The sequence below is a fragment of the Micrasema longulum genome, unplaced genomic scaffold, assembly GCF_059751315.1.
Source record: "Micrasema longulum isolate JH-2025_06_02 unplaced genomic scaffold, ASM5975131v1 h1tg000860l, whole genome shotgun sequence".
NCBI classification, from domain to species: Eukaryota; Metazoa; Arthropoda; class Insecta; order Trichoptera; family Brachycentridae; genus Micrasema; species Micrasema longulum.
In genome coordinates, this window is record NW_028278052.1 from 408,303 (window position 1) to 432,852 (window position 24,550).

The following is a 24,550-nucleotide window of genomic DNA, read 5'->3' on the forward strand; positions in this document are numbered from 1 at the left end:
TCACCGCCTAGTACGCTCTCCATTATCATTAAACAGTACCGAAAATAGTCGAGCGTATAGACCGTTAAAATATTTAAAATCTTTTTATTTTATAAGCGAGTACCTACGGCTTAGGGATCGAAGGCATGCTTAAACTGAATTCTCTGGAACGTAGTTAGGAAACTAATCGGAAATTTGCATATTTAGTTCTTTTGATGTCGTCTTCAAAATTATGTTTTATTGCTACAAAATAATAACCCTTTGATCTTTGCTGAACCGTATCCGATCGTCTTGAAGAATGACCTTAATATCTTCATCACGCCTTTCTTTGGTGATTCGGCAACATACTTCGTATTACATCGAAATGCTAACGGGAAAAATTTCACAGGTGTTTTTTACCACTCATAGCCGACATAATGAACTAAAGACACTTTCTTTCTGTGTTGTGTGAGCAGCACACTAGACTTAATACATAAAGTTGTTAATCGTGACGAGCTTAATCGACATACATAATAGCAATATGCACACATTTAAGATTTAACACATCAAAGAAAATATTATGTTTTTATATGAGTACGAGTATACAAGAGGATGACTTCATTTTGCATTCTGTTACAATCATACTTGGTTTTTTACTATTTATAAAGTGAACCATCATTCATTCAGCACAAAGTTAGTACTTTAAAACATTATATATCTTGATAGCAGTGGAGTGCGTTCCATCAAGAATATATGCTTAACGTTTTCTCGGTTATTTTTTCTTCTTCTTCTTGCGGTGCCTTGTCAAGTCCCCCCGTCGTTGGCGATCACTACAGCGAAAGCATCTCGGTCCTGCGCTACTTTTGTATTCAGCATCCAGGACAACTGCTTATTGGATGTACTCGCCATAGTGATTTCTGGGAAAAGATGACCAGAGTGGTTTTCTATTGCCTTCTCTGGTGGATTTTTCTGTCGGGGTTACCTTCCCTTAGCTGGTTGGTTCTGGTTTGGAGGTGCCAGAAACTCGCTTTTCATCCTCTCTTTATCTGCTGTGATCACACCGTTATGAGTGTGATCCCATTGCCCGGGGTTCGCGACGCGGACGCTAACGAGTTGGACTAGTCAATAGTGTTTCCGGTGGAATGCAACTGGGCGTTCGCAGCATTTTATAAAATCACACCCTCCAGAAAGATGTGACTCACTGCAACCCTACTGACAGTTTGAACCCGACGTTAATTTTTAGCGACGAAAAATGCCTTATTAGCATAGAAAGGTGTACGCCTAAATTAGAGATATTTCAAAGAAAAGTTAAACTTTTACGCGTAAATTTGGTGTGAAATATTACCAGGTGTGCGTCAGACTAACTGTCCCTGTTTATTGTTTTCTAACAATAAAACAGTTTGTGATTTCAACACCGACTACCAGCCCGCATAGTGATTTATTTCACTTGTATAACGTGTGAAGGAAATTTTCTGGTAAGATTTATCATTTACATATAAAATGTAGCACCAACCAGCGTTATTTTTCCTACTGCCTACCCTGGTTCAGAACTGCGCACACAACTGCGATAACCAGCAAGTTGACAAGCCAGTCATAATACTTTAAGCATTGCGTTATACGTAAATATACATATTTCAAAAATCTTTTTAACTGTAACTGGTACAAAAACTTAATATATACTTATCCGTCTCCATGACATCGGAAACACGTTTAGAAATGCTTCATCTCTCTTTGAGAGCGGGATCGCGGATTCACGTAACTCCTCCGGTATACGATAGTTGCTGAATCATTTTAAATAATTATAATTATTACGAGTCTTTTCACTGCCTTTTAAATTGTCTGGGTGGCAACAGGCATGCAACCCTCCTCTCGAGTGAGACCTCAAGTATTGTTTGTTTTTCAATCACAGAGTTAACCTTATGCCATCGAATTCTTTGTATGCTTAATAGTACTTACGGAACGTAGTACGTATTAATTATTACGCCCGGCTATTAAAATTATTTACATACTCAGATACTCAGCCTACTGAAGGGTGACATAGGTAAAAGCAAGTTTGTCGATAAACATGGGTACTCCAGATATTAACAGATTACTTTATTTTTTATTGTGGATAATTTATCTAGCGCCATTTTTCTGAAAATTGCCTCAAGGGTGATACTCTAAGATTTTAACAGAGTTTTCAGCTAAAATCATTTTTCGATATTATGATATATATAACGACTCTGCATTATTCTGACTTGATAAAAAACCTGTTTTGTCATTTTCGGTACTTTGACGATTTATAAAATATTCACACGTTGGAATGGAAAATATTTTATAAATTTTCTATACTTATACTCGTATATTTTAAATTTGGATCGATTTCAGTGTATAATATATTACTATTCCATCAACTAGCACTTATTTCTTGATATTACCAATGGTGTATCATTAAGTTCATTTTCCTTATGATAAGATAAATAGGTTTAATTTTTATACCATCCGTAAATATTTTTAACAAGAACTACCACACCATTCATTCTCACAAAGTGGTAAAGATCTAACCGGTTTTTCTATATTCTTACGAATCGATGAATTTTTTTTTTTTTAAGGGATTTACGGTTTCAATGATCCTTATATACAACAAAAACAGTTTTATGCTTATATTATTATCACTTTTGAATATTTATCACAAGCCAATATATTTCTTTGAGAACCTAAAAGTTTTTTACAAATAACGAACAACATTTTTTTACATTAACGGTAATGTTTTTATTATTTTAGATATTTACATTACTTTAATTTACTATCGTGAAAATTACGTAAGAGATTTAGAGATTTATACTACATTTGAAGTTTATTACTTTTGCAGTTTTCAAAGGAAGCGCTTAAAATCGATAAATATGGGAATTACATTCAAATATTGAGTGTTATAGCGTTTTGAATGTGATTTGTGTAGATGAAAAAGCCATAGCCTCTGCATACAAAGCTACTATTTTTAAAAGATGAGTAGATAAATAATCACGTATACAATACACCTTCCAAATAAGTAAGTCGTTAATGGAATAATTTAGTAACCGGAAATTAAAATATTAAATACATTCAAGTATATTTGTAGATAGAATGTTTAGTGGCAGATATTTTATATTATTTTGCACCACAACAGACCAAGAGGCAAATTGTACAAAACACCCAGACTTGAGAGAAATTACATTGAACTTTTGCGATCTCATCAGGAATTGAACCTGGAATTCCGTTTAAGGAACATACCCCTTACCAACCATTCTGAATGTTTTCAAAAAAACAAAAACATCTTATTGTTAAAAATAAAAACAAATATCTTTCTTATATTAAAATTCCGTTGCACCCAATTCCACATCACCCTTCATTTTAACATAAAAATTCCCAAAAATTTCATTACATAATCATCGAAAAAAAAATGTGCAAATGGTTTACACATTAAAAAAAAATTACGTCAGATATTTATTTATTTTTTAAATTTTAGTTTTCAAATTTTATTTATTAAAAGAAAAGAACAGTCATAAAAACAAAAAAAAAATATTTACAAATAAACCATAATTATTGGCCAATTATAGTTTTCTATACGTTACTAAATACAAAGTCAAAAAAAGAAGAAAAAAAGCGTACATTGAAATAGCCACTCGGCATTATTTCACACGTAAAAAATAAATAAAATATTACAAAAGTAATGAAATAATAAAAATAATAAAAGAAAAAGTTTTTTGTTTGGACTCTGACTTAAAAATCCTTTCGGAGTAATGCGGAGCTATCAGTCCTCCCTTCTTTCTTCTTTCAAACAAGAGAAAATAATATCAATATTACAGTGTACAAAAAAATCAAATATTAGGTAGGTACAGTAAGATTTATTATAATTATTATTTTCAATTAAGGTTCGAGCATTTTTTTAAAATTGGTTTAAAGTGAGGAAATATATATCTATTTCAGCAAAAAACGTGTTATCATTATTTACAATTCTGGGCAAAGATGCATTCTTATTATTATTCGTGCTTGAAATATCAACATGAAATAATTGTTGTAGCCGAGTTGTACGTTGAGGGATACGAATTTTAATTTTCTCAAGCAGTTGAGGGCAATCTAAGTTGTTATTGCATATTTTGTAAAGGAAAACGGTATCATTGATAATTTTTCTAGATTGTGAGGTATCGATTTTGTGATGTACTGTAGCTTCTTCATAGTTATTGAAATGTAAATATCAACGATAGTTTAGGTGATTCAATTTTTTTTTTTTAATTCTTTCGATTCTTGAAATATATTTGGAATACTGAAGAGACCAGACAGTGGAACAATATTAAAGGACACTGCGTACATGTGCAAAATATAGTTTTTTTAATGTCTGTGGATTGTTAAAAGGCTTACAGACTCTTATTATAAAGCCCAATGTTTTGTAAACTTTGCTTACAGTCTTCTCTATATGGTCTTATTATGTCAATTTTTTATCCAAATATACACCAAGGTCACGAATACAGTCTACTTCAGTAATTTTGTATGCATTTATAAGGTAAAAGGATGGTATTATTATCTTATTTCTGGTAAAAAATATTTTATATCCATTCAATATATGTATATCTGAGAATCTGCCATCAATATTTTGTCTATTCATAAAACGTCATCTCTCATCCATTTTCATCCATCCCAGGAATCTGGAGCATCCGTCATCCGTTTCCCCAATAAACCGCTTTTATCTGACCCGCTAATTACCCAAATAAAATCACGACGTCTGAAGCCCAACAAACAAATAAAGCTCGTAATTAAAGCTCATACGGCGTTTAAAGCCAACAAAAGATAAATTAAAACATTCATTTTGAAGCCGGTTCATTAGTCGATAGCCTCGATCAATAACTGATTTATATATACATTTGTAAGGTCATTGATTTATACTGCGACCGAGCAGTGGCGTACACGCGATGTATGACACGAGGAGACCCGTAACCAGCGCCAGTGGCGTTCGATGATCGTTAGATGATGGTGAGACAATCACATAAAAAAATCAATACCGATCGAATTTATGTACCATTTCTTAATTTTAAAAAACCTCGGAGCATTTCCGATTTTTTCTCCAGTAATATCTTCCAACCTGCCAAATAAAAACATATGAAAATACTACAAGTCAAGGTGCACAATCTCTAACATACACAACAAAGGGATATGGTCTATAATATATAAAACGGAAATCCGAATTGCTTCATTATTTTAAATCGCAAAAGAAAAAAACGGTTCTTAATAATTCAACTGCTACGTAAAGCTACTCCATAATATAATTTTATTTTTTCAAAAAAAGCTTCTTGATGTACATAAGAGAACTGCAGATATTAGGAATAACAAATAGGGTACCGTTTATTTTTAAATTCAGTTAACTAACTCCTTAAGCCGTAAGGAGTTAGTTAAAATTGCTATTTAGTATGTTGTTTTCATATTTCCGTTTTGGTTGTGATAATAATTAATAATGTAACAAAAACGGTACAGACTAGTTTTTCTTTTTATAAATTTAATGATAGCAAGGAAGGGAAATAGGCAAGGTGGTCTGACATAAGACGGGTTGCAGTAAGTGGTGGGATGCGGTCCGGCTCAGGATAAGGAGATGTGGTGATTTAACGGGGAGGCCTATGTTCACCATTGGACACGAGAGGACTGATGATGATGATGAAGGAAAGGATTGTGTAAAGAGAGCATGTAGTAAGATTATGGGTTTGAAAAATATCATCTTTGACGCATTATCGTTATTTTATTTAGGAAGGAGTCCCTCTTATGGAGATGTGTAGATCATCAAAAAGTCGAACAACGGCATAAAGGGAAAAACTATTTACCATTCAAAATTTTCATGTATTGTGCCATGGAACACAAAATGTCCTCTCTTGAAAAGAGCGAAGGGATAAACTGTGTTGAGAAATATATATTATTTTTTAATTTTGTGATGTCCGTTGAACAGAGAAGAGATTTATTGTTTTTTGGTGCTAAAACCTCTTGAGGTTTATAAATAATTCAAAATGTCCGAATCCACCAAAGGTCGTGACAGATTTGATTATAATTTCATTTTATTACGTATAATTAGTCAAATAGGTATATCGTCGGAATATTTTATAATCAATTGTCAGTGTGTAAACGCTGTGTATCTTCATGAAAATTATTACCGTTGTAATTTTTCAATAGTTTTTTGACATTATTAATACTGTTGTTTTTTGTTCTTCACTTAAACAAAGAATACACACTGTTAATCTGGCCATTATTTTAGGCAAAATTTAAACACGAAGATTAAACATGTGAAAGTATGTCTAGTGTCGTGAAATTAGCTATGATAAATTACAACTTTTTTGACTAAGAGACTTAAGATTCAAAGCTTAATTAATATGACTTTTCTTGTTAAAAGTATCTTAATTCAAATTAATGTAAATATCAACACATCTATGGTATATCTAGCTGTATTTTATAATTTAATACATCTGAATATGAATTCACAAAATTAATTGTGATTTATGAATTTTTAACAACGAAACTCCGTTGAAAATATATTTCATAGTTTAATGTTAACGTGAAATTCACATGAAGTATTTTTTTTATTCATGTGATTCAAATCAAATTATATACTAGTACAATGCTTTATGATGTTATTTCTGCACCAGAAAGGGTATTTCATAATATGTAGAATCGTCGCTTCCCGTATAGAGCCATTTATTATTGATGAACTACCTTAGTTCAGGGAAGGTTGCTCAGTTGCGGCAAACCTAATGGTTTTCACGAACTACGTCGCGGAAGCTCTGAATGCAGGACATCAGGTAGACTGTTCATACAATGACTTCGTCAAGGCCTTCGATACTGTCGACCATGATGTCTTATTAAAAAAGCTCTATGAGATCGGTTTCTTGGATGGCATGGCAAGCTATATCCAAAATAGAAGCCAATACGTCTCCTACGGTCTATTCGCGTCAGAGTGTTTCTATACTTTCTCGGGTGTCTCGCAAGGCTCTGACCTGGGTCCATTTTTGTTTTCTATATTCATTAATGATATTAAAAATGTTGTTTTGAACTCGCGTTTTCTGTTATTTGAGAATAGTTTTTCTTAAAAGAGACAACATTGGATGATTTTCATCATTCCCGAATGGATATATCTAATATAATATATTATATGTGAATAGAGATGAAGAAACAAACTTAGGTTTAATGTTTCCAAGTGTTTAGTCGCGTCCTTCAGGGCCCAAATAACCCTTTTTTGCTACAAAATGAATGACCAGAATCTGATACAAACATCGAATCTTAAGGATCTGGGCGCTAAATTTGTGAGCACCCTGACATTTCACGATCTCATGAAAATGCGTGGTAAAGCATTGAAGGTGTTAGGATTCGTTCTGCGTTCTGCCAGGGTTTTCAAAAATATCCGCGTACTAAGAACTCTCTAGAACTCCTTGGTGCAAAGTAGACTAGAGTGTGGCTAGATTATTTGGGGGCCACATGAATTGAAGTACCCTCTTATGATTGAGAAAATCCAATAGAAGTTTTTTTTTTTAGTTTATTCAGAAAAAATAAATATGTATGTAATATTACAATTTAATACAAATTTTATATTAATTCAATACATATATTTACATTAAGATCATTTGTTTCTGAGATATTTCTACACGAGAGAGTGCAGGTATTATCCTTGGCTCTACCCGGCTGAGTTTCTCCAGGGTATGCTCGGCTACAACAGTTTAGATACTAGGAGGAATGTGTATTTGGCTACACATTTTTATCGATTGTTGCGTGGTATGGTCGATAATTCTGAGATTGCGATGAGCATTGGTTTGTATGTTCCTGATAAATACCTAAGATAGCGTCAGCATAGATTGTTTCGTGTTCCAATATGCAGAACCAACCTGTCGATAGTTATGCCTGTTGGAAGTATTACCGCTATGCTAAACAACATCGCTCTGGATGTTGATCCGTTCCATGTATCTGAAGGAGTTTTCCGGTGCAGGATTCTCCTACTACTTTGACAAGAGTCTCTTTTATGTATTTTTTTATTTTTATAATTTGTACGTTTGAAATTTAAGTTTGTATGGCATATGTTATTTTTTTGTATAAATTAATTGAATTCAAAATGTGCTAACCAATAAATAAACGCTAAATTTCTTTAAATATTTCAAAAAGGTGATTTTTAACCGTGCTTTTGTAAAAATATTTACATAAAAAGTATTTAAACCTATGGTAGATATTGTACTCATCTATAACAAATATTTTTTTAATTGTTTATCATACAACATAATACATTATACTTAATATAGTATATTACAATGCGTAGATCTCTGTTAATTATTCATAAAGCTTATAGTACATATAGTTTGACCACTTACAGATAATGTTTATGTCAATTTGAAATTACGATCAATCAATTATTGTAATGGACTCTTTGGAATCAAGTATCGACTAAAACATAAATACGATTACAAGCAGAGTTTAGATCCATAATAAATTTAGAAAGTTGACCCGAATCAAATCATCGAATAAAATCTATGCTAGAAAACATTTATAAATACGTTCTACCGACCATGCACAGCAAATAACAAAATGATGGATTTTTTAAAAATGTATCCGCAATAGATCACTAAAACTCTGTATTGTTTTTAGCTAATTAACAGGTTAAAAAACCCCAATAGATTGACATAATTTATTAAAAAGTATAAGATCCTTGTAAACAGTATAAGGAATACAAAGAAACAATATTAAAAAGATGGCAAGATCAAGTCGGTCGGGGTATGTAAAAGAGTCAAAGAACGCTTGCTTCCTTCCTAATGCATGCCTTTGGTGTAGAATTTTTTAAAAATAATATTTTAAATTCCGAGCATCCTGGGCAGAAGACAAATTAAGCTGCTGATCTGCTAGCTCTGGTTTTCAAATTTCCTCAGCAAACTCAACACCGAAGACAGGTGGGAATTAGATTCGAATGATCCTTTAATAACAATATTTTGAAGTAGAAAATGGAGTATGTTTACTTTTTATCAAAACAAATTGATAGATCGGTGGTACAAAATACAAATTGACACGAAGCTGAATCGCGCCGCGCCGCGCGGCGCCGCCGCCGCCCTCGGTTAGCAGCGCCTCGGGTCCGATGGTGATGTCTCTCAAAGACCAGCCGCTTTATTGTGCTCGTTAACGATTTTAGTAATCATTACACAATCTGATGTTACGGCTATGATGCGCTAAAAGGATATACACAATAAAAAAGAGCAGATTGTTTGTATTGATATCTTGGTACAAATCGTATTTATGAATATACTCCCGGGCTCCGATTACAATAGGAAGTTAATATAGTTATCTTCAGTCGAAAATGAGCATATTTGTATGAAATTTTGGAGTATCTTCGTCAGATACCTGTAATTGAACAAGTCTTAAAATATATTGCGTATGAATATTCTATTTCTCATACAATAAATTCTTTTTTTTATAGTCAATTAAAAATAATTCCGTCAACTGACCACGGGATCTGGGCCCCGTTTTTAATGGGAACTTAAAGGTTATCTTCAATTTTATCTACAAAGTAAAATTAAGTTTTCTGTGTGAAAAATAGAATGTGCAAATGTTTTATTAAAACTAAACATGTTCATGAATGTTACACAGTGTGTAAAGTGGCCACTTAAACCAGCCATTGACAGGTCATAAGCCCTGTAAATGCCTAGACGTTCATATCATCGTTCGAGACAAGATTTTGACTTTTTTGGTGTAAGTCTTTATAGATTTAAAAATTCACTAAGATAGACCGGATCTTATCTTGAGGTAGTATTTTTTTTTTGTCCTATCTTAATTTTATTTAGTTGTATTTTATTTTATCAGTGCCTGTATTTATTATAAGAAATTGTATTTACCATTGTTCGAATGGACTGCATAAGTCCGTCAAAAAAATTATATTCCCATATTTAAGATATTCTACATCCCTGTTGTAATTTGTTAAACATGTTCAATTAAATGTTACTGATAAAGATGTTAAAAATGTTCGTACAAGTATACACAATTTTGTACATTCATTTTGATTTTACTTTTTAGACAGTCGAAGAAAACTTTATGAACTTCCCGTTGTAATCGAGGCCCTGGCCCCTCAAAATACAAAAAATATAGTATTATAATACAAACATATACTCCCTTGTGCGATTATGTAAACTTTTATTAAGTAGAATTACTGTCGTAAAGAAAACATGAACATTTGTATAAGCATTCATCTGGGCCGCGAACGTTGTTTTCTTGAATTGTCTATAAAGTAAAATCAAATTTTGTCTACGAAAATGTGTGTTTGTGTAAGCATCTTTGTCAGTAACCTGTAATTTAAGATGTGTTAAATAAAATAAAAATACAAATAAACACAATTACGTACAAAAAATTTCACTTAACTTCATAAACAATTGAAGGCAACGCTTTTAACTTCTTTTTGAAATCGGGGCCCTGCAAACCTATAACTCGTAACAACGGTAACATGTTACCTACATAAATCAATTAGCCCTCACATAGCCGTTTAGAATAATAATACTCATAGGTTAAGTCCCTTATATCAAAAATAATTCAGTACCATTTTAAATGTACCTATTGCACATTGCGGCAGAATACGATTGAAAGTCAAACTACCTATATTAATTGAATTTGTTTTATCCATTGTTTCTTCAGGATTGGCAGCAATTAGCATCCTTCAAATTAGCATATCATTCAAATATCATTATTCCACATGAGAAACTTTAACAAGACTACTGGTATTCATTTTTACAGTCAGGAAGCGTGTGTGAACAACTCTGTAATAAGAATAATTTCAATAAAAATTACGGATTTCAAGAGAAGAGTGTAAAAATTATCATTTTTCGCGTTCAATAACGTATAAAATAAATACAACTTTGAATTTAATTCTCAATAAATAAATGCTGGGTGTAGTACATTAATTTAAAACTATTATGCTTCTTTTTTTCCGATTCTTTTGTGCGTCAAAATTAGTAGGCATCTGAGTATCAGTGAGAATTGAAATATTAAAAGCTAGGTTCACAATTTAAAATGATGGTTTCAAATTTGTAGGTATTCATATTTAAAAATAATTACTAAAATCGTTATTTTTTATTTAACCACTAATTATGTGAGATTTAATCGTTGGAATAACTCACGCTTAACTAGCTCTTTGGATATAAATGTCCGTTAATTAAAATTTACGATTTCTTTGTAAAAACCGCACATTATATGTCATAATTTGTGTGCTAGTATTTTGGCAGTAAGAATTTTCCATTCAGGGAATTCATCGTCAATAAGCATGGTTTTAAATATCCTATCCTATTGGTATCTGGATGGCGTTATGCAAACATCTGTCAAGCCACAAAATCAAAACCATAAGTTTAAACTCAAAAAATTAGTTTGATGAGTTTAAACTTACAAATTCTCTGAAATACCTCGATGTGTTAACCAAAAACAACACAACTGGATTAAAATCAATATAACACTGCTTTAAGATGCGTTACGTAACGTTGCGAATTAATATCAATACGTGGCAAACATGATAACAATATTGAATACATGTATTAACCCCGCGGTAGACGCTTTCTTTACCAGAATTACTGACAAGTTTTGTTATTACAAACGGCAGCTAACATTTTGTTATTTGGGGATTCATATTAATAGTAAATTCCGAGGTATTTTTAACGTCTCGTTTAGAATATGAAGCTTTTATTTCAATTTTATTAATTTTTCTAACCCAAAATTTTCCATCACAATAAAATATATTCGGCTGATGATTTTACATAAAAAAAAAGTTTAAAATTATCGATTTCTGTTTTGTATATTTTTTTGTTTTGGGAAGTAACATTGTGTAAAACGTTTTTACATTATTATTATTACAAAGGTTTTTAAAAATATATATATAAAAAATAATATCATCTTTTTTTGTTCTATTAAGTACCTTTTATATTAACTTAACATTCAAGCCAAATTAATGATCTTATTTTTGCGCCTGAATCCAAAAAAAAATTCCCAGTTTGAGGTTGGTGCGGCTTAACACATTGTTACCTAGCACCATCCAACTTAATGCCGAGTACATTGACCGTAAATTTTTCAATATTGCTGCAGTTAAATATTCTGACGTGAATGAAATAGTTTAGCAATAAGTATGCAAAAAATCTTGCAAATATTGATTATCAGTAAAATTTACTTACGATAATGAGGAAGTTCAGTGGTTTTTTTCAATTTTTTTATTTGTTAATAGACTGTTAAACTAAGTCAATTTTTTTTTTTTTTAATTTTTACATATCGTATTACCGGCGCTACGATTTTTTAAAGTTTTGTATTTCTGAAATAACTCCGCGTGTGACGTCAGAGGTTCATTTCCGCTTATTCTCATTCGGTTCTTCCCATTGGTCCAGAAGCGACAAGCAGACCGGAAATCTTCCATAGCTCTCAGATCATAGGTTGATTCACATGAACCAGTGACGTCATTTAAAGTAGTGCGTTTTTATCAAAATATTTTTTATTATTTTTACTGTACGTTTTCAAGAAACTTTGCAGTACAATTTAACGCTCTAATTTTTACCCCGCGTAAGAAAATATTTTTTGTATCCAATTTCCCGTAGGGCTGAAGTTCCTCATTATTTGTGTCTATGCACTTGCTCCTAATTATAGGTTTTTTAAATTATGTGTTTTATTATTGTGATACTAGTTGTTGTGATACGTGAAGTGAATAATTTTAAAAAAAAAGATAAATTTTTAAATCACTAACTTTGTAATTTTCCTTGTTAAATAATATAACTACGCATGTATTGGCTTAAATACATTTATTTTAAGCCCATGGCAAAAAAACAGTCAATGTTCGGAAACAGGTCAGCACACTACATTTATTTTAGTAATTTTACCGAAAGAAAATTTTTAAAATATCATTTAATAATTTTCTTCCGACTAGTTCTGCGTCTGAAACGTTACGTCAGATAAAACTATTTATCGTTGTATGTTGAGAACAGATAAAAAAAACTCTATTTTTACACTATCGGCCTTTTGTTTAGAATATTAAATTTGCAATTACCTATCGAACTACCCCACGCCCTAATTACATAGATACAAAAGAATTTTAATTGCATTCTTCTGATTTTTTTCCTATACTTATTCGAAAACGAAATTGATGAACGCAGTTTGCGTTTTAAGTTATATATTTAAGGGAAATGAGTTTTGTACTGAATTCAATTATTTTTCGTATACTCTCATTCACCGTTTAGATTCATTATTAACAATATTTTGAGTTTTTCCAAATTTTTGTAGACAAGGACTGGATTCAACTCCCTAGGGAGCTGTTAATTTTATCATATGTTAACAGAGATGAAAAACATTTTAGAGAAGGAAATATAGTAGTCTTGGCATCTACAGGACTTATGACCTGTCATTTGCTGGTTTTTTTTTAACAGCAAGCCAGGAGGCCTAATTACAGTGGTGGTAAATTTGTAAAAAAATAGGTACTGGGTTTAGGTCGAAAAAAATCGGAAAATTTACTCAAAATACATTCCTAAATAATAAATTAATATTGTATAACTTTATGGTAAATTAACAAGTAGGTAGTAATGTTATTGATTATTTTTTGCATAAAAATGTCTGCCTTAAAATAGGTTGTACCTAGTTAGGCAGACTAGACATGATCCAGAGAAATCTATTACCTAAGTGTGTATGTAGTAGATAAAGTAATTGTTATTTTTGTTAATAAACTTTGATTATTATTATTATTAAACCTCGAGTTTAAGTAGTCCGAGGTAGATGCCTCGATTTCTCTAAAATGTTATTTATCCCTGTTGTAATATGTTCACATATTATTACCTAAGGGTGAGGTCAGTTATTTGGCATTTGTCTCCAAATACGAGTTGGTCAACCGGCAAACGTCTTACTCAAATAAGTGTGAGTAAAAAATTCAGTTGCGTAAAATGAAAAACATTGATTAAAATTGCGTGTTCCGTGTGTACGGATTCACCACGATGCCGATGCCGATGTTAGCAAAGCTCACAATTCACAATATCAAAAGTAGAATTTTAGTACCTAAATAAAGACGTTTTACTATCGGTTCTTGCGTAGAATCACAGATAATTCAGGGTCACCCGTGTACCTACTGTGTACTGTGTACTGTAGACTGTAGTCGGTCGCTCGGCTGAGGCAATGGCGATAGGACGCGGTGTCAGAATACCAATAATTCCGCTGACAATTACACATTCGGCGGACATATCGCAAGGCCGTGAGAAATCATGGCCAAGTACGTGACTTATTGGATGTGCCCAAGGCTCTTCTTCAGCCAGCGTTTACTCACACTCTAGTTGGGACTTGGGACTTGGGACATGTGCCCATTCTTCACAAACTACCTGAGCGATAATAGCTACTTTGGCGAGACTACGCTATCTCAGATTTAAGCGGTTTGACATACTTCAGTACCTACCGAATGTAATGAAATTTTACAGAAATCACTAGTTGGATATTATGTGTACCTACTTATCAAATTTTACATATTTAAATCCGTAGTATATCTCTAACAACACCATTTTTATAATTGTTTAATTATCTTATTTATTACGTATATTTATAGTATCTTATTAATCATTAGTATTAATTACTAATGAAAATTTACTTATCTACTTGCCTTCCATACTTTTATTTGGTTATTATATGGTTGCTGTTTTTTTATTATTTAATATAGTTCTCACTGTTATTTGTTTATATTTTTTTACATTACAAACCATATCTCAAGTATATTTTTGCATTATTTTTAAATGATTTCAATGATTCTATCATTTTGTGTATTTGATTATGTCTTATTAAATTAGTATAATTAATATTTTATTATTTATATTTTGTCATGTTATTTTTTTATAATTGTTATTCGTTGTTGTTTTTTCATATTTTTCTGGACTAGTTTTATATTGTATCACATGCTATTTATTTTGCTGCATATTTTTTCTTATAGTTAATTATTATGGTTTAACATGGGTACAGCCCAAAAAGCCATAATAAGTTCATGAATTTGTAAAGAAATAAAATTCTAATTTTGAAAAAACCTTATTAAATTAGTTTTTACAATTTTAAATCACTAGAAATTCCCTGATAGGTAAATTGAAAATATTGCTAATGGTACAAATCGAAAAAAAATCGCGATGCAATAAGTTTATTCACACTTTTATTTACTTATATTTATTTTCTATTTTGTTTGCTATTTTAATAGACTTAAAAATCGGGTAATTCGGTTTAAAATTATGCGATATTAACAAGTTTTAAATTTAATTCGTAATTTCATGATATAATGATCTACCGAACCTAAAGTTAGACACGTTATATCATCGATAAAATATTAAAGGCTATCTCCATGCGCCTAGTTCTTATAAATTATCCTTTAACAATAGCCTGCGGACAAACACATTTTAATGTATTTGTATATCTTTCGCATGACTTATTCTCGACCCAGGAAATATAAAGCTGAGATCTGCATACGTGCATACACAATAAAAATTGAATACTAAATTACATTTTAGAACGGGTTATTTTTTTAAATATTTTTTATTATACTGCTTTACGATTTTTTTCCAATCAAAGTGTCCTCATCAGGAAAACCTATTCTAAGGAGGACAGCACAGTGCTCAAAATTAAATTTACATTGTTCACGTGTTACTCGAATGTTTATTTATTTTTTTCTGTGCTAATTTGCTTTGGCCAGATTTTGTTTTTTTTTAAAGTATTTTTGTAATCTGTTAACTTAATTTTACCGGGAGCACATTAAACAGTTTGGCAGAAAAATAATCATCGCACCTTTGACCAAATTTAATGTCGTGTTATAAGGAGGAATATTGACAATGACATTACTTCTTGCCCTTGTTACTGATATCGCATCTTTTAAAAAAAATATGTATAGTATTATCAGCGCTGTGACTTTTTAAGGTTTTGTTATTTTGACATTACTCCGCGTGTTACATTTCGAGTTCTCTTCCCCCTCTTCTCGGTGAGTTCTGCTGAATGGTCAGTTGACTTCCAGTAAAACGGAAATCTATCACAACTCTATATCATTGGTTGGTTTGGAAGAACTAGATCGTTCGGAATAGTTTGTTTTTATTCAAATTATTTTTGTTATTTTTTTCATACATTTTCAATAAACTTTGCCGTACAATTACTAATTTTTACGGCGCGTAAGACAATATTTTGTGTATCCAATTTCCCGCAGAACTGATGTTCCTCAATGAAGTATTTGTTTAAAGTTTCTTTTCCAAAGAAACAAACCTTACTGTTATGTGATGCAGCTTATTCGCCGGCATTCTTGAATTTCCGCTTGTAATCCATATACCTACTGAATTTCAAATCTTAAACAAATTGAATTCGTACCTACAAATATTCAATAACAGACATGATTAGGTACCGTTCTCTAATTTGTGGAGAAAATAAGAGCAAAATTTAGTTATTAACTTTAAATACATATCGTTTTGACTTCTGGGAAAAGCGTTCGTGTCATTATTTCTAGATGCAGGTATTATAAAATTAATATAAACATAACCACAGGGAGAAACACTTGTTTTAAACTTACACGTACTTACATCAAACATTTAAATCGCAATAAAATCTGTATTTGGATTAATATTTTGTAACTTTTGCATGAATACTTTTATGATAAAAGAGAGCTGATTTCTTTATGAATATTTCCGTAACAGATATGTAAAGCAAAGCGTTATCTTAATGCGAATACTTTCTCTGTTATGTCCAGAGTTTTGACTGTGTATTTGAATTGCTTTTATGACTCCGACATTGTCCCAGCGAACCGGTATTGCGTAAATGTTGCAAGTAACTGCTACGGCTTAATCTAAAAAAAGGTACCGACGTACTTCGTGCTAAGGAACTCTTTATCGTCTTTTGTCTAAATTATTTGGGGATTTACGGTTCAGGCTAGCAGAGCGTTCTCAGTTCTCAACGATTAGCGACAAATTTACGAGTGTCGGGAAAATTTATGAAGCCAGATTAATCGTTCTCATCACTATGCTATCGACACGATCACAGTTCACAATATGTAGACACGACAATACACGTGGTGTTGGGTGTTGAAATTGTTGAATTATCGTCTCGTTGTGGTCGAGCTTAACGGAGATTCATGGGCAGAGTTAATTGTTAAAATTCAGAGTTAGATTGACACGAACACACCTAACCGCTTAAACATTTTATTAATTGTTCCATTTAAACTGAACCCAATGAAAAAAAAATTAAAAATTATCTCCTACTGAAACAAGTAATGCGTCGAGGATTTTGAACAAAATTAAACAACAAATTGTCGATCATTAAAAGTGGATATAAAACATAATATGGTTATATCTCTAGACTTTCCACGAATCACATTGCTATCTGGACTCTGGGCGGTATGTTTTTAGTGGAATTATTATTATACTTCTAAAAATCAGTATAAACAAAAAAAAACTAATAAAAATCACACTGAAAATTATATTTTACACACATAACTGTAATCCTTATCCACCCTAATACAACAAAATAGGAGAATAGTAAGAACGTTAATATTTTTTTGTTAAAAATAAAAACAAAGGTTTTGAAAATCGAGGATCGAAAGTTCAAAAAGAGATGCATTGATGCATGATAATTTTTATAAGAAAACTGTTTTACGCCTTCTAAATTTTAAGGGTCAAAAATCCTGCGATCGCGTGTTTTAGCTGTGTGGTATTATTATTTTTACCCGCTGTTTTCTTAAGATAAAACAATTAAAATCATAATGCCAGCAGTAAAAAATAAATCAATAAAACTTTTACTACGCAAATCTCGGGAGATTATTTTCTCAAGTTAGTTTCATAGCCCCACCGCACCGGGTTAAAAGGATTTCTCAATCCGAAGTTTATAGTGAACTTTCTGAATACATACTTTGAATCGAATAATGACGGCCATTAGCGATTAAGTCGCGAGATAAAGGCGAGTATTGTTCTTAATGAAGAATTCAGACATTCGAAATACCGTAAATTTATTCTTGTCTATAAAATGATGGAATTTAAATCCAGTCGATCCTAGGCCATGAGGCAGCAGTACGAATGAAATGATTCAGTAGGCAATTGAGTCATAATTACGATTTACCGCAACTAATTTTAAGCTTATATTTTCATAGTTAAACATCGGATTTACTTAATTCGATAGTTTTTCTATTATTTTGTTTCACCATTCAATAAATTAACAGACAAATCTTATTGCCCATTTCACATATATCGTCCCAACCCACACGGCACAGAATAAAGGAGCAGATACTGATATATTATTTATTTTTTTCGTTTAATTTATTTAGTTTCTGCTCGTAGATAAAAAGTTCGCAAATGAAAATTTAGTGTACATTAATCAGCCTTATAATGTACTTGTTAGTGTGTTAAACTGCCAAATAATGAATAAAATTAATTGTAGTACGACAAAAATTAATACATCCTATGTTATTTTATCGGGCTGGGTGGATTTTTATTGTGATTGGAAAACGGTCTATGTGCTACCCAAATCTAAACCGCTTGGAAAAAAAAACGAATTTGTTTAAATAGGTATATTTTTTTAAATAATAAACCTCGTTACTATTAAAGAATGGAGTGATTTCCGCTAGTCAAGAAATGTTTTGAGGATTGCTTAGTAATGTGTGTCAATTTGATAATCGCAAAATATTCTTGTTACTAGTGCAGTTGTTGTTTATCAAAGCCTGTGCTAAAACTTCGAAGGTAGTGGGAAAATAGCCCCAAGAATGTCTGGAAGAAAAATCCATCGCTAACAATAGTTGCAGGACTGTGTTGCAATCACGATTCAATACAGAAATCATGCACAATCAGTTTCTAATAATCTCCAGCAATATTTGCTTTGTTTTTAAGCGGTTGTGAAGTTTAATTGTTCATGTTCTTGCATTCCTACTTCTTTAGCCAAGTACCTAGGCAGTCGCGTATTGAATATTATAGAAGTATGTGTATGTAAATAAAAGTATGTCTACGTATTTAATCTTTTTTTAAATGCGACGGTCAAAAAAATTTCTAAAGAATTTTTGATTTAATGAAATATTTATTTATTGATTCTTTTTTTCTACGGCTTATGCCTTTGACAAAGTACAAAAAGTATTATCATAAAATTAAATGCGAAACACAAGAAAAAAAATAAACAAACGTAAACAAACAAATAAACAGTTTTAATAAACTGCAAAAGGTGTTTTAAATACAAAAAATCTAAATGTTATTTTTTTTGTTACAGGATCACCACCTTTGACAGGAACCGGAACGGTGCGCATCGTTGTTCAAGATGTCAATGACCATAGTCCTGAATTCGCGAGACAGTCCTATCGAACAACAATTTCAGAAAATTTGCCTGCTGGAACAGTTGTTCTTGCTCCAATAGCTTCTGATAAAGATACAGGGATCAATTCCAAAATAAGATACAGCCTGCTTGGAGACAAAGTTGACAGGTTTCACATAGACCAAGACACTGGAGTTATTTCTACATCCATCAGTCTGGATAGAGAAGAGTCGGCTGAGTACTATATGACGCTTATGGCGCAAGATTGCTCCGCTACTGACCCAAGAGCCACAACAGTCAACCTAACCATCACTGTTTTGGATGAAAATGACAACTCACCTTCATTTACCAGTGAACGATATGTAGTTAATATTCCTGATAATACCCTGCCAGGTGAATTCGTTTTTGGGGCAAAAGCCGTAGATGCTGATATTGGATTAAATAGCAAAATAGAATATTCTCTTAGTGGCGAAGATGAATCCAAATTTGTAATTAATGAAGAAACTGGTGTAATCAAAGCCTCCGATGAATTCAAAAATCTAAATAAACGCGAAAAGACATTCAAACTTCTCATCAGAGCTTCGGACCACGGCACTATACCGAAATATGCTATGGCTGAGTTAAAAATATCACTTAAGTCAGCTAACCTGTTTCCCAATTTTGTATCACCACCAAAAACATACTTTACGTTGAAAGAAAATGTTGCTGAAGGACAGTTAGTCACTAAACTCAGTGCAACGTCACCTAAAAAGGAAACTGCTGGAAATATTCAGTATGCTATTGCAGGTGGAAATGTAGGAGACGCATTAAAAATAGACGCTGTAACTGGTGAAGTTCTTGTTACTGGAAAGGGACTGGATTATGAAACATTACCACTTTATGAAGTATGGATAGAAGCAAGAGATTCAGATTATCCACCTTTGAGAACAGTACTGGAGCTTGAAATAAATGTCACTGACTCCAATGATAATGCTCCAGTTATAGAAAGTGCATTATACAATTCTTCTGTCCTAGAAGAAGAACCACCACCACAACTCGTCGTTAAAATTTTAGCTTCAGATGCCGATTCTAATGAAAATGGTCAAATATCTTATAAATTGATTGATGACTATGAAGGAGCATTTGAACTAGATTCTGAAACTGGAGAAGTATATACAAGCATGAGACTAGATAGAGAAGATATACCATTTTATGAGTTAGTTGTTGAAGCTGTTGATCATGGTAGTCCACAACTAACAGGAACAGCCTCAGTATTAGTAACGGTACTTGATAAAAATGATAACCCTCCAAGATTCACAAGGCTATTTAGTGTAAATGTTACAGAAAATGCAGACATCGGATCATTTGTTATACGTGTTACAAGCTCTGATCAAGACATTGGACAGAATGCTAACGCTACTTACAGTTTTACTGATAACCCTGGGGAAAAGTTTGTTATAGATCCAGTCAGTGGAAATGTCACTGTAGCTGGTCCACTTGATAGAGAACAACAAGATGAATATTTACTGAAAGTGGCTGCTGTTGATGCAGCATGGAGAGCTGAAACTCCATTGACCATCACTATTCAAGATCAAAATGATAATGCTCCAGAATTTGAACATTCATATTATAGTTTTAATTTCCCAGAACTACAAAGAGATATAATGTTTGTGGGCCAAGTGACTGCTACAGATAGAGATAAACAAGGACCAAATTCAGTAATATCATATTCTCTTCAACAACCATCAGACCTCTTTACTGTAGATCCTGCATCAGGAGAAGTATTTAGTAAGAAAACATTAAAATACAAGCAAACACAAATGGAATCTTCACCAGAAAATATGTACTCAGTTATAATCTTAGCAACTGATAATGGAAAACCACCAATGTCATCAGAATGTCTTGTAACTATCAATGTTGTGGATGCAAACAACAATGCACCCAAATTTGACTTGAGAGAATATTTATCACCAGTTCCCGAAGGTGCTATAGTAGGACAGCGGATAATGAAGGTGATGGCCAAAGATGAATCTGATTTTGGTGTAAATGCTGAAATTGATTATATTCAGGCAGGAGGCAACGGAACAGAATACTTTATGGTTGACAAGACTCAAGGTTGGATAATCGTAACAAAACCAATAACAGGTTCTGGAAAACTTTACTTAGTAAAAATTCAAGCAGTTGATAGAGGTGTGCCTCCACAGCAAGATGAGGTACTAGTTTCTTTAGTTGTAACTGGGCAAAATCGATACTCTCCGACATTTACTGCGCTTAGCTACCAAGTAATTGTTCCTGAAAATGAACCAGTAGGCTCAACTATATTAACCATCAACGCTTCAGATGATGATGATGGTCCTAATGGAATGGTTAGATACACAATATCAAGTGGAAATGAACGAAAAGAATTCGGTGTTGATGCAATCACAGGTGCTGTAACCATTTTGCAGTCCTTAGATTATGACACAGTTCAAGAATATCATTTAAATTTGACAGCTGAAGATCTTGGATTTGAACCACGACAAGCTACTGCAATGTTGACCGTGACATTAACTGATATTAATGATAATGCTCCAAAATTCAATCAAAGTGAATACAATGCCTTTTTACCTGAAAATTCCGCTCCCAATAGTTTTGTCTATAATGTTCGAGCTTATGATAAAGACTCGCCGAAAAATGCTATAATTCAGTACTCGGTTGTTGGTGGCTCAGGAAAAGATGTGTTTGTAATAGAACAGAAAACAGGAAAAATCTCATCAAAAGTAAGTTTTGACTTTGAAGAATCAAATTCATATTCCTTGGATATTGTTGCTGCAAACCCCGACTCTCCGATGTATGGGTCTACAAAAGTTATAATTCATATAACAGGTGTAAATGAGTACTACCCAAAGTTTATACAACCTGTATTTCACTTTGATGTGTCAGAATCCGCTGAAGTTGGAACAAGTATTGGTCTTATACAAGCCACTGATCAAGATGCTGGAGAAGATGGTAAAGTATTTTATCTTTTTGTGGGATCAAGTAACGACAAAGGCTTTGGAATAAACTCAGAAACTGGAATTATACTTGTGTCACGAAATTTAGACAGAGAAACACAGAATCGTGTTGTATTAACAGTAATGGCAAAAAATTATGGAGGTATACGTGGGAATGATACTGATGAAGCCCAAGTAATAATATCAATCCAAGATGGTAATGACCCACCTGAATTCTTGCAACAATTATATGAAACATCGGTATCAGAAGGTGCAATTCATGGTACAATGGTTATGACAGTAAAAGCAATAGATAAAGATGTTAGACCTCAAAACAATCAGTTTAGTTATTCTATCATCGGTGGAAATACAGATCAAGCATTTAAAGTGGATCCACAAACTGGCGATATTGAAACATCGTTTCAGTTAGATAGAGAAACAATACCGATGTACACACTGATTTTAGGAGCTATTGATACAGGAACACCTCCGCAAACGGGAACTACAACAGTTAAAATAACAATTAGTGACATAAATGACAACGGACCCGTGTTTGATCCTCCAGAAGTTGTTGGATATGTTACCGAAAATGAACCACCAAACACTAGTGTTATGACTTTATCAGCAACAGATCCAGATTTGCCTCCAAACGGAGCTCCATTTACTTATTATTTGATTGGTGGAAAACACAAAAACCTAATTAAAGTTGAAAAGCATACTGGAGTCCTACGAACAACTAAAAGTTTAGATAGAGAAATTACACCAGAATTGGAAATTTTAATTGAGGTAGAAGACAGCGGCACACCCAGAATGCATTCACAACATTACATAAAAGTAGTTGTTCTTGACCAAAATGACAGTCCATCTACACCACGATCTGTTCATGTGTTGATTCACGCCTTCAATGACATCTTACCAGTTGGAAAAATTGCAGATGTGCATCCAAACGACCCAGATACAAGTGGAGAGTACAACTGTAAAATAATGGATGGACCAAATCCAAATGGAATTCTTAACATTCCAAAAGGATGTGACCTTCATGCTGCTCGTATAACATCTGGCCAAGGATATTCACTATCCATTTCTGGGAATGATGGCAAACACAGTAATGTTATATCTACTGTAACTGTTGAATTTCTTTCCTTTGATAATTCAACTGTTGATCAATCAATTATTGTCAGAGTAGAAAATATGACAGCATCCAAGTTTTTAGCACATTACTACAGAAGTTTACTTGATTTAATGAAAAGCAGTCTGGATGTGGATGATTCATTATCTTTGTACAGTCTCCATGAAGTTGACCATGGATTGGAACTTTCAATAGCTATCAAACATCAGAGAGGACTGAGACCTAAAAGTTATGTGTACGAACGACTCAATAGAAAACATGAAGCGATGATACTTCTTCTTCAATCACCGCAAATAAGAATAGGATATTCTCCATGTCAGACGCTTATTTGTCAAAACGGGGGAATCTGCAGTGAAGAAATAAGAGTTCACGAAGACACTAGTATTACAGATAGTCAAACATTAATATTCACATCTCCTTTAGTAAGTCACGATTTCACTTGTAGATGTACAGAAGGTTTTACAGGACCTAAATGTGAAAAACGTCAAGATCCTTGTACTCCAAATCCGTGTCAGGCAGGAGGGAAATGCAGAAGACAAGGTTTTGAGTTTCAATGCACATGTTTAGCATCACGAGACGGAAAAATGTGCGAATTGGAACGTGGAGATGCTTGTTCTGGAAATCCTTGTCGTAATGGAGGTTCATGTAGAGAAAGTTCAGACGGATCATCTTTCTTTTGCTTATGTCGACCTGGATACAGAGGAAACCAATGTGAAGCAGTCGCTGATTCTTGTCGCCCCAATCCTTGCCTTCATGATGGTTTATGTGTCAGTTTAAAACCAGGATACAAATGTAGCTGTCTTGACGGTCGTTATGGCAGACATTGTGAAAAATCTACATTTGGATTCAATGAACTTTCTTATATGACTTTCCCGGCTCTTGATGCAGCAACAAATGACATTTCCATTATTTTTGCCACAACCAAATCTGATTCGTTGCTTATTTACAACTATGGAGCGCAAACTGGAGGAAGGTCAGACTTTGTTGCAATTGAATTAGTAAGAGGGAAAGCGATATTTGCATTTGGAGGTGCCCGAACATCTATAACATCAGTGACAGTACCCGGGCATACAGAAACTCTAGCAGATGGTGAATGGCACAAAATAACAGCAACAAGAAATGGTAGAGTTGTATCTCTCAGTATTGCACACTGTTCGGAACATGGAGATGTCTGTATTGAATGTCGACCTGGTGATAATTCTTGCTACGCTGATGACATTGGACCCACTGGGTGAGAAATTTTCCTTATATAATGTATACT

At 32.9% G+C, this 24,550-nt stretch overlaps 1 protein-coding gene across 1 annotated transcript in view; it reads left to right on the forward strand.

The window, feature by feature from the left end:
* Positions 1-24,550, forward strand: part of ft (cadherin-related tumor suppressor fat) — a 358,439-nt gene that overhangs the window by 329,929 nt on the left and 3,960 nt on the right. The window contains exon 8 of the mRNA XM_088231200.1: positions 19,168-24,520. Coding sequence (XP_088087326.1) covers positions 19,168-24,520 — 5,353 coding nt within the window. The remainder of the gene's footprint in view (positions 1-19,167; positions 24,521-24,550) is intronic.